The sequence below is a fragment of the Chiloscyllium plagiosum genome, chromosome 5 (assembly GCF_004010195.1).
Source record: "Chiloscyllium plagiosum isolate BGI_BamShark_2017 chromosome 5, ASM401019v2, whole genome shotgun sequence".
Lineage (NCBI taxonomy): Eukaryota > Metazoa > Chordata > Chondrichthyes > Orectolobiformes > Hemiscylliidae > Chiloscyllium > Chiloscyllium plagiosum.
The window spans coordinates 65,928,061-65,940,617 of NC_057714.1; the positions used below are offsets into that span (position 1 = coordinate 65,928,061).

Genomic DNA, 12,557 nt, shown 5'->3' on the forward strand with positions numbered 1-12,557 from the left:
CTCTGGGGGGGGGGGAGCGGGAGTGTGAGGATAAGGGGATACTGGCACTAGCAGATGTTAAACCTCATAAACAGAGGTGTTGTTGTGTCATTGTGCATATCAGGTAATGAGGAGATATAGTATTGTGACTGAGGCATAAGTATTTACAAGTTTCCAGTCAGTACATGACAAGAATCAACCTAATAAACCAGTGTTCATTGTAATACATCATTGTAATGACGATGATCGAGTGCGATCAGAATAAAGCAAATTAATAGCAAAAATATTGTCACTGAAAATCTGGAACAAAAATCAGAAAACACAGGGAACACAGCAGCTTGGTCAGCATCTTTGGAGAGAACAAACCATTAGTTTTTCAGGTGTAGATCATCTGTCATAATTCCAAGGTATTTCAGATGAACCATGTCTAAAAAACAAAAAAAAGGGAAAGAGAGGAAGTGGAATGGACAAAACACTAGTGAATGTGCACACATGCTTTGGAAATTCTGATGAACAGTGTCAATTCTCATTTCAGATGACATAGTTTCTTCTTTGGTATTCCCTTGGGATCAATTCCCTTGCATCCACTCTTGTTTGAGGAATTCTGTGCAGGCTAGTAAGTTCAATATTTGCAGATTGAACCTTCTCTAGTTTGGTCAAACTACAGGCATGGACTCATGCATTGGTAGGAATTTTGCCACTTCCATGGAGGCTTTGAGGACATAATTAAGGCATTTACACTGTCCACCTGAAAATATCTTCGCTGGATTCCATGTTGTTATGAATAAGAACAAATCCCCTCAAAACATTTTAAGGTAGTCTCAACCCTAACTTTTTCTTATTTTGAAGGAAATTATAAAGTATCTCAGATGCAATTCGACTGGTCAAACTGCATGATGTTAGACAAAACACAATTTACTTAAACATTGTAGTTAAAATACAACCAAAGAAAGAGGAATTTAGAATAAATTAACTCTTTGAAAACTTAACAAAATAATAGATACAGTAACTATTACTAATTACCATTCCAACGTGGTAACATCCCATATACACACCCTTTGGCAAAAAAAAAGGAAAATTCAGATGCAGATTCTGACATGCAGTTCTCCAATCTAGGAGGAAAATGACATCAAGAGAAAATTTAGGGAGAGTAGCAGCCAAGATACATTCACTGAAGCTTCTAAATCTTTTGAGACCCTAATAGCTCCGGCTTAAAGCTAAACCTAAAAGCTTTTTAAAAACATCTAGAAAGCTTGGTCTGTGAGAGCTGGCCACACCCAGGCTGCTTCTGTTGTTTCAAATTTCAAAAAAGTACCAAGGCCTCAAGTTTTACTTTCTTAGAGACAGCTCTACACCTCTGCCTTATAACCTGTCTTCAATAACAAAAACAGGATAAAATAACCTCTTAAAATGACAGCATCGTCACAATGTGGTATCAAGTATAAAAATAATTTATCTGCCAGGAGGATCCACTTTCGTAATTTGTGCCTCAGTGCAGGTATGTTGACTTTGGATCAGATGCTGCTGTTAAACTACCTTTCTTACCACTGAATCTTGTAAGGACACAGCTAGTGATAATTCTCCAATGCATTGGGGTGCTTGTTGTAGGTTATTAAAACCTCTAAAGCACACAGGAGTGTATGATCAGTGCTGCTGAATGTACCTGAGTCTCAGTATTTGAGATCCAGGCCCTCAATTACTCTCCTCCTTCGTTAGAATCAGAGTTATGGAGATGACTTGGAGGTGCCAGTGTTGGACTGGGGTGGACAAAGTTTAAAAATCACGCAACACCAGGTTATAGTCCAACAGGTTTATGTGGAAGCACTAGCTTTTGGAGAGACACACCTTCATCAGGTGGTTGAAGGCGCAGTGCTCTGAAAGCTAGTGGTTCCAGTTATAGAGATGTACTGCATGGAAACAAACCCTTCAGTCCAACTCATCCATGCCGACCAGATATCCTAATTAAACCTAGTCCCATTTGCCAACATTTGGCTCATATCCCTCTAAGCCCTTCCTTTTCTTAATACCCATCCAGATTCCTTTTAAATATTTTAATTGTACCAGCCACCACGACCACTTCCACTGGCAGCTATTCCATAGACTACTGCCCTCTGTGGAAAATGTTGCCCCTTTTAAATGTTTCCCCTCTCACTTTAAACCTATGCTGTCTAGTTTTGGACTCCCTCACCCTAGGGAAAAGACCTTATCTATTTATCCTATCCATGCCCCACAGATTTTATAAACTTCCATAAGGTCACCCCTCCAACTCTGCTCCATGGAAAACAGGCCTAGCCTATTCAGCCTCTTCCTGTAGCTCAAACCCTCCAATCCTGGTGACATCCTTGTAAATCTTTTTTGAATTCTTTCAAGTTTCACAACATCCTTCCTATAGAAGGAAGACCAGAACTGAACGCAGTTTGCCAAAAGTGGCCTAACCAATGTCCCGTACAGCTGCAACATGACCTCCCAGCTCCTTTACTCAATGCACTGACCAATTAAGGCAAGCATAACAAATGCCTGCTTATTACCCACTTTCAAGGAACTGTGAACTTGCACTCCAAGATCTCAGCAACACGCCCCAGGACCTTACCATTAAGTGTATAAGAACTTCCCTGATTTCCCTTTCCAAATTGCAGCACCTCACATTTATCTAAATTAAACTTCATCTGCTACTCCTCAGCCCATAGGCCTATTTGATCAAGATCCTGTTGTACTCTGAAGTAATCACCTTCGTTGTCCACTACACCTCCAATTTTTGGTGTCATCTGCAAAACTTTTATTAACTTAGATAAGTTACTGCTTATTGTGGCTGCCATTATAACTGGGAAGATGACAGTGTAGACAACTTTGGGTATAAGGAAGGGGGCTGGCGTTAGAAGAATCAAAGCAATAAATCTAATCAGACTAGAAAACCACTTCAATATATTGCCAAAAGAGATGTGGGAGATGAATTCTTTGCATAGCAACATTAGGGTCCCAACCTAAGAGCTAATGTCCAGCCTCTGGAGAATTGTAGAGTTATTGACTTTCTTTCTGTGTATAGAATGAGCTGCCAGAGGGAGTGGTGGAGGCTGGTTCAATTACAACATTTAAAAGACATCTGAATGGGTATATGAAAAGAAGGGTTTAGAGGGATAGGGACCAAGTGCTAGCAAATGGGACTAGATTAGGTTAGGATATCTGGTCAGTAAGGACGAGTTGGACTGAAGGGTCTGTTTCCATACTGTACATCACTCTGACTCTATGACTTTACACAAAGGCATTTGTTGACAGTGATGAATTTTGTTCTCTGTCATTTTCTGTCAAGTGGGAACTCCCATGATATGGAAAATGATCGGTGTTTTTCAGGATCACACTGAAGAGGATGTTGATTTTCTGAGCATTTGATGAAAGACTCATTTTTTCACATGCTTTGTCAGCCCCTTCTCCAATGACCCGGAGTTCAGGTTCTAAGTGAGTACGCTCAAATGACATAATTAGCACATTGGAGCTCAGTGTTTGACATTGGAATGATTTTGATTTGGATTAACGGAGTAATGTTTCCTGTCTGTTCAGCAAATGACCTCCGTGCCTGTGAGTAATATGATAGAAGTGAGGTGCAACACTGCCATGCAGAAGATGAAGAGGAGGGTTGGCATGATGACAGATTGGTTTCACTCCATTCTTCACTAAGACAGGATCTGTAGTTCTTCCATCCATGAAGAATCATTTATTACATGTTACCTTGGAATTGATGAAGGAGGGAGAAACAAATGTCTGAGGGCAAACAGATTTGGGCAGGATACTCAATAAGCCATCCCAATTGAAGGCTTTTTTGAGGACAAAAAAGGCTATGTAAAGTAATTTTGCATCTTTTCTTGGATTTACAGCATAGTGAAGATAATTCTGGATGTAGGTTTGCTTGCTGAGCTGGAAGATTCATTTTCAGACCATACTAGATAATATCTTCAGTGACCCTCTGGATGAAGCGCTGATGATGATTCCTGCTTTCTATTTTAATGTTTGGGTTTCTTCGATTTAGTGATGTCATTTCCTGTGGTGATATCATTTCCGGTTCTTTTTCTCAGGGGGTGGTAAATCGCGTCCAAGTCAGTGTGTTTGTTGAGAGAGTTCTGGTTGGAATGCCATGCTTCTAGGAATTCTTGTGTGTGCCTCTGTTTGACTTGTCTTAGGTTGGGTGTGTTGTCCCAGTCGAAGTGGAGTCCTTCCTCATCTGTAAGGATACTAGTGACAGAGGGTCGTGTGATTTTGTGGTTAGCTGATGTTCATGTATCCTGGTGGCTAGTTTTCTGCCTGTTTGTCCAATGTAGTATTTGTTACAGTCCTTGCATGGTATTTTGTAAATGACATTAGTTTTCTTTGTTGTCTGTATAGGGTCTTTCAAGTTCATTAGCTGCTGTCTTAGTGTGTTGGTGGGTTTATGGGCTACCATGATGCCAAGGGGTCTGAGTAGTCTGGCAGTCATTTCTGAGATGTCTTTGATTTAGGGGAGAGTGGTTAGGGTTTCTGAATGTGTTTTGTCTGCTTGTTAGGGTTTGTTGCTGAGAAATGTGCAGTCTGTGTTCATTGGGTACCCATTCTTTTTGCGTACACTGTATAGTGAAGATAACGTCTACTGCCCCTCTTAGTGGCTGAAAACCACACTGTTATCTGTGAGCGGCTGTTTGGTCACTTGAGGAGCTTTGCAATGCTCTTTGCTGTGGCAGACAACAGGGAGGCTTCTTTGTAGTGACTGCAGTCAGACTTGTTTCTTTCTTGAAGGTAGTGATGGCCAGATTTCTCCAAAATCTCCTGTTATGTAATTCTCTATTGATGTATTGGATGTGGGTGTCAACAACTGGGCCAGCATTTATTGCCTGTCAGATTACTGTTTTCCATCAGATTATTGTTTTTCCATGCATTCTCACTCACCTTGGGCTTTTGGACTGTGTATGTTGGCAGGTTGCTGATGATTTTGGAACCTGGATATATGAAGCTATCTGTAATCTCAACGTCACAATCTCAAATACAAATTGATAGTTCATAGGTCCTGGAATTTGTCATCTCCATCTGCATACAATTAATGATCTCTTTCTCTACTTAGGCCAGGTTCAGTGTATGAGTAATGCTGTATACCTAAAGACTTCCGAATGCTGAACTGGCCAGTACTGGATGTTCTTACCTCTGGTGCATAGAAGGTGAGATGATGGATCCTGACACGCATAACCAGGAATCATTTACCAACGGCAGTGATCACTGAAGACTGACTGTCTCTGTCTCTGCAATGGCCTTGGACAGCAAAAACAAACACAAAGCTCAGCTGGCTAAGAAAGCACAGATAATAGCCACCCCACTGAAGCCCACACCACCTCAGCCCACTATCTTCATGTGCAGAAAATGTGAAGGAGACTACCATGCCAAATTGGGGCTTCTGTTTAGCATAGTTTTTGCCTTGGTGATCAACTCCATAATTTTACATGACAGCGATGTCAGGGATGGAAAAACAGTAATCTTATATTCAAACTATATAAAACACTGGGCGGTTTTGTATAATACTATCAGTTATAGTCACTACAATGCGTTTATTGCCTATCAGATTATTGTTTTCCATGAAGGATGTGATTATATTAGGGAGCATAGAGGAGAGCTTTACGAGGATGCTGCTAGGAATAGAAAATTTTAGCGATATGGAGTGATTAGATAGGCTGGAAATGTATCCTTTGAAATGAACAACATTAAGGGACGAATTAATTGAGGCAGTGAATAAGGGGGACCTATTCCTTTTAGCAGCAAAATCACTCATCACAGGGCATTGATTTTAAGTATTTGGTAGAAGGATTAGTAAAGGGGAGTGAGGAAGTGTATGGAACTGACTGTCTGAAAGGATGATAGAGGTGGACACCCTGTCACGTTTATAGAGTACTCTGATATGCACTTGAAGTGCTTTAATCTAGCAGGTTATGGACAAGGAGCTGGAGAATGGAATTAGTCTTGATAACTCCCTTTCAGCCGAATCAGTCACACTGAGCTCAATGGATTCCTTCTGTGCCTTCCTTTTTATATGTTTCTCTGCATAGTAGTGAAAATTGAAAGACCAGCTGGATTTATAATATTAAGTCCTTAGATTCAATCATTCAGACTACTCTTTCTAATATAATTTCCTTTTTGCCTCACACCATAATCCATCTAATTTAATCATTTCTACCTTCAAGCCAATCACTTCCCATTCCTTTTGTTCACAACCCTCCCTTCTCTTTGCCTGCCTTTGTACTTGCTTAAGTCCTGTTCCATCTACAGCATCTTCTAATACTCATGGAAAAAAATGTCAAGTATTTTTCTGTCCACATTATGCCTGTCTTGCTAAATATTTCCTGCATGTTCTGTCCTTATCATGTTACAATGACTAATTATTTTTTTAAAAATCCCAGCTGTCAACAGAAAGAGCACGAGAAATACTCATATAAATACATATATAAGCAATGAATTAGGAACAGGAGCATTCAATTCCTGGAGTAAGCTCTATCATTTGATAAGGCCAAGGTTTATGTAATTTGGTCTCATCTCCACCTTGTCGCCTCCCTCCCTAAATCCTTGAGTTCTTGATTGATAATTGAGCCTCAGTAATTCGGCCTTAAAAAAATACTCAATAACCCTGCCTCCAAGACTCTGAAAAAGCAAGTTCCAAGGACTCCCAGCCCTCTCTATTTTAAACTCAGTCCTAGTTCTGGTAACTGCTACAAGGTGAAACATTCTTTCAGCATTCACCATGCCAATTCCCCTCTATCTTATATGCTTCAATAAGATTCTTCTGAACTGTAGCGAAACAGGCCCATCCTGTCCAAACTTCTTTCATCTCAGAAATCAGTTGACTGAAGTGCTTCCAATTCAATTATCTTCTTTCTTAAATAAAGAGACCATGGCTTCACGCTGTATTCTGAATGTGGTCTTGTCAATATTTTGCACAACTGCAGCAAAATGTCATTTTATTAAAAAAAAACCTTTACTGTAGCTAATAAGCTAAAATAAAACAAATGCCACCAAACAAAGGAAAGGCACCTTCACGTGGATCAACTTTTTGAGCCCCTTTTTCCCCACATGAAGCAATTGTATGCAGTTACAATGTTATGTGTCAAGGTTGCTGCCTGATGCTGTTGTGCTCTTCCAGCACCACTGACCCAGATCTCTGGCTAGAGCCAACATTTGCCCAGAGGGCAATTAAGAGTCAAACACATTGCTGTGGGTCTAGAGTCACTTGTAGGCCAGACACTGAGAATGGCATTAGTGAACCAGGTGGTTTTCCCTGATAATGGATTCATAGTCATCTTTAGACTCTTAACTGAATTAAAATTTCACCATCTGTCATGGTGAGATTCGAACCCAGGTCCCTTTTTCTGGGTCTCTGGATTAACATTCCAGCAACAATACAACTTGGCCATTGCCTCCCCCATTTTAAATGTTGTAATTGTACTCTCCTTTACCATCATTTCTGGCAGCTTGTTCCAGATACGCATCCCCTCTGTGTGAAAAAGATGCTCTTTCCAGTCTTTCCCCTCTTACTTTAAACCTATGCCATCTAGTTTTCGATTCTCCGACCCTGTAGAAAAGACCTTGGTTGTTCACCTTATCTATGCCCCTCATAATTTTAGAAACCATGATAAGATCACCCTTCAGCCTTTTACATTCCAAAGAAAAAAGCCCCATCCTATCCAACCTGTCATAACTCAAAACTCTCCAGTCCCGGTAAAACCTCGCAAATTATTTTTGCATCCTTTCCAGTTAAATAACATTCCTTCCTGTAGCAGGGTGGCCAGAATTGAACATAGTACTCCAAATATGGCCTTATCAATATCTTGCACAGCTGTAATATGATGTCCCAACTCTTGTATCAGTGCAGTGACTGATGAAGGCAATCGTGCCAAACGCTTTCTTCACCATCATATCTATCTGTGATGCCACTTTCAAGGAATGATGTACCTGCACCCCTAGCTCTCTCTTTTCAACAACACTCCCCGGGGCCCTACCATTAACTGTGTAAGTCCTGCCTTCATTTGACTTACCAAAATGCAACACTTCTCATTTATCTAAATTAAACTCCACCCACTGGCATACGGGTCCAGTTGATCAAAATGGTGTTGTACTCTTTTAGATAACCATCTTCACTGTCCATTATACCACCAATTTTGGTGTCATCCCCAAACTTACTAACCATGCCTCCTATAATCTCATCCAAATTGTTATTATAAATGATGAATAATAATGGATCCAGCACCAATCCTTGTGGCACACCGCTAGTCACAGGCCTCCAGTCTGAACAAAAGTCCCCTACCAACATACTCTGTCTGCTACTGTCAAGCCAATTTTTGTATCTAGTTGACTAGCTCTGCTTGGATCCAATGTGATCTAACCGTTGTAACCAGACTATTATGTGGAATCTTGTCAAAGGCCTTGCTAAAGTCAATGTGGAAAATATCTACCATGCTGCCTTCATCTATCATCTTGGTCATCTCTTCAAAAAACTCAATCAAGTTTGTGAGACATGATTTCCCATGCACAAAGCCATGCAGATTATCCCTAATCCGTTCTTGCCTTTCCAAATGCATGTAGCTCCTGTCTCTCAGAATCCCCTCCAACAATGTACCCACCACTGCTGTCAGGCTCTGTATTCCCTCGCTTTTCCTTGCAGCCTTTCTTAAACACTGGCAGAGTGTTAGCCATCTTCCAGCATCTCACCTGTGGCTATCGATGATACAATTATCTCTGCTTGGGGACCTGCAATACATCCCTAATTTCCAAAATTGTTTCATTGAGTATTCTAAAATGGATTTCTACCAGATAGGCCCACCTTGGTGATTTCTGATTCCTTCAGTTACCAAAAGGCCCATTTTCCCCTTCTCTTTGATCAAAGAAGCAGCTCTTACCAGCATCATTTTTAGTTGCTCACACACAATGTCTTTTCCAGCTGTTTCTGTCTTTTTGTCTCTTTTCATGTCTCTGTATTCAAAAAGCAGCTGTCTCTTTTTTTTGTTAGGGCTTGAAAGCTCCCATTAGATTTTCAATAAATGTGATTAGAACTTCAAAGGGACTTCATTGGATGTAAAGCACTTTGGGATGTGAAAGGTGCTATATAAATGTCATTCTTTTTTTCATGCTTTATTTCTTGATTTCCTGCTAGTTGTTGTTTTCGTGCAGATTCCTATGTTAAATGGGAGACAATAGAGCCAGATCTGCTTTTTTTGTTGCAATCAAGTATTTCTTTATTTGCCAGTGAAATAACCATAAGATTCAGAAAGTCTTTTACAGTTACACATGTCCCTGCAGTGTCTCAAATCATGCTATTTAGTATTCAGTTATCCTCACCAGTGCCTATCCTTGCACTATCATTCAAGAGAGGTGTTTCTCTTCAGAAACTAATCTTTTGAGTACTGCTGAAATTCACACACAATAAATTAGTTTGAGTTTTGCATTCATTTTGCCTCATTACTCAGGGTAACATGACCCTTCAAACCACTGGGGCACCAGTAATAATAAATGTTTTGCCTCATGCCTTTCAGCTTTTAATCAGATTTCTCAGGCAAGTATTTAGACAGTTTGCAAGATGAGCAAAGGATCTTAAAGTTTAATTTCTTGAACATTTCTTTTTTTCCTTTGGTTGTAGATCACAACACTTATAAACCATAAAGAGAAACCAAAGAAATCTGAGAAAACACTACGAGCAATTCAACGGGTAGGGCAAGCAGTAAGCCTGGCTGTTGGAAGGTTTGTCACTGTTGGTGAAGCCATAGCTAATGAAAATGAAGAATTAAAAGAAGAAATGTATTTTGCTTGCCAGGAGGCACGAAGAGCAGGTAGGTTGTCTTCTAAAGCATTACAAATGATTTTGGGCTGAAAAATTAATGATGTGTGAACCTTAGTTGCCACTATTAATGTGCAAATTGATTGGTAACTTGCAGCAGGGAAGAAACATGCTGTTAGTTTCCCAAGCTGTGCACCTCCATGATATTCATGCAGTCATTTCATATTCCACACTAATTGCCAAGTTACTTTACCACAAATAGTCATATTCTGTAATTAGTAACATAAATATTCTTTTGATATTAATGACTGTGAATTAACTTCTTTGGCCTGAAAAAGCGAGGTTCTCTTTCTGTCAGATTGGGAACCGTTGTTGGAGATTTGAAAGCTAATTATTTTCTTTTCTACATTCTTTCTCTCTCCTATTCAATCTTTGTCACCTTTTTATTTCTTTTTGTGCATCTGATTTCACATTGAGAATTCGATAAAGTGAATGCAGCGTTCTGTCTTGCTCATTCTTTGTTTTAAAAAACTGATTTGGTTAAGGAGATGCACAGTTCGTACCATTGTTCAACATGGCCCCAACTATTAAATGCAGCTGTGAGGGACTATTGCACTAATGGGGGTGCATATTTTGGAGATATTTTAGGAAGACCTGGGGAGTTACGCCCAGCTTCCTGACCCCTTAACCAACATAACTAAACAATAAATGATCGTGGTCATTGTCACATTGCTTTTGGTGAGAGCCTACTGTTTGCAGATTGTTGTCTTCTTTAATGGCAACAATATTTCAAACCTAATTATTTGACTATCAGGAACTCTGGGGCATCTTTTTGTCATAAAAGCTGCTGTACTTCAATGTAAGTTATTTTGGAAAGTGTCAACATAAATATCTCATTCTGTCATGTTCTGTCTGTTTTCCTGCATTCTGCCTCCTCCCCCTAACCTGCCTGATTGTTATTAATTCCTTCAGTTTCATATATTTTTCCTGGTCTGCCTTGAATCTCTTTTGTTTGGCTTTGTTGCCCCTTATATTATCACTCTTCCTTCTTCCTCTTACTCTTGGGTTTATTTTTGACCCTCTCAAATGTCCCTCTCTGAACTGGAAATATTTTTAATCAACCTGTTCAGACATGCTATGAAGCAGGTGGGATTTGAACCTCTTGGCTAAGAGATTGGGATGCTCCACCAATAAGGAATTGAATGGTAAAGTATAGGTCAGATTACATGGTTTCACCATGTCTTATTATAGCAAGCTTCATAAACATGATGTTCTTTTGTTACTATAGTCGGAAAAGTTCAGTTGGGACAGCATTAGTCTGAAGATCTCTGATTCAGTCCTGGATTTCAGCAGAGAATGTGGGTTGTTTCCATTTCCATAGTTCATAGCTCAGTTCAGAGAGTGTTATACTGAAGATCTCGAGGTTCCCAATTTGGGGACAACACTGGGGGCGCAGTTTTAAATCCTACTTCAGTAACTAGTGGAATTTAAATTCAATTAATCAATACATCTGGAATTGAAAGCTGTAATGGCAATTGTACAACTGTCAACTCTCTGATTTAGAGCTGGTAGAGGCAGGATTATTGAATATTTTTCAGACTGTGATTGACAGATTTGTATTAGGCAAAGGAGTTAAAGGTTATCAAGGATAGATTGAGGAATGTGAAATTCAAAGCTATGATTTTATTGAATGACAGAGCAGGCTTGAGGCTGACTTTGAATTTGCATTGTTACTACTTAGTGAGTTATGTGAGGATTTTCTTTGTTTAATATATGATTGAACAATTGTTGAGATTTTCATCTGTTAATGATGGTTCCACACCTTAGCAAAAATGGTGCCAGGATTCCAGGTCCAGGATTCCTCTTGTCATTTTTGACAGATTTTGTTCTGGGGAGGTGGGGTGAAGGTGGCAGGGTATGTTTCACACATTTGGATGGTGGAGGTGGAATCCCAAACCCAAGTGGGCACTCATACTCACATTGAGTTCAAACAAACCCCATTTTTGCTGGATTAAGAGCTATTTCCTATAGTTTCTGAATTACAGTTTTCACTGTGGTAGCCCACTGAAAACCAAGCTCTGGTATTCCCACAGTTTGCACAGAAAACATGGACCATTATGAATAAATAGATTCTAAGTTGCATTCTTGCAACATGTTTGAGGTGAGGGATGCCAAGGTCGTCCCTGCTGATTACACTTGCAGGAAGTGCACCCATCTCCAGCTCCTTCAAGACCGTGTTAGGGAACTGGAGCTGGAGTTGGATGAACTTAGGATTATTCGGGAGGCAGAGGGGGTCATAGGCCGGAGCTTTAGGGAAGTAGTAACTCCAAAGATTGCTGACAGATGGGTGACAGTGAGGGGGACTGGGAGGAAGCAGCCAGTGCAGCCGTTCCCCTCAAGAACAAATATACCGTTTTGGATACTTGTTGGGGGGTCGACTTACCAGGGATAAGCAATGGGGTTCAGGCGTCTGGCACGGAGCCTGTCCCCGTTGCTCAGAAGGGAAGGGTGGAGAAGAGCAGAGCAATAGTTATTGGGGACTCGATAGTTCAGGGCACAGATAGGTGGTTCTGTGGGGGCGAGAGAGACTCACGTTTGGTATGTTGCCTCCCAAGTGCAAGGGTACGTGATGTCTCTGATCGTGTTTTCCGGGTCCTTAAGGGGGAGGGGGAGCAGCCCGAAGTTGTGGTCCACATTGGCACCAACGACATAGGTAGGAGGAAGGCTGAGGATGTTAGGCAGGCTTTCAGGAAGCTAGGTTAGAAGCTCAGAGTTAGAACAGAGTTGTTGTCTCTGGTTTGTTACC

The 12,557-nt window shown here is 40.5% G+C and overlaps 1 protein-coding gene across 1 annotated transcript in view; it reads left to right on the forward strand.

Moving 5' to 3' along the window:
• Positions 1-12,557, forward strand: part of ctnnal1 (catenin (cadherin-associated protein), alpha-like 1) — a 322,398-nt gene that overhangs the window by 182,075 nt on the left and 127,766 nt on the right. Inside the window, exon 2 of the mRNA XM_043690224.1 lies at positions 9,614-9,803. Coding sequence (XP_043546159.1) covers positions 9,614-9,803 — 190 coding nt within the window. The remainder of the gene's footprint in view (positions 1-9,613; positions 9,804-12,557) is intronic.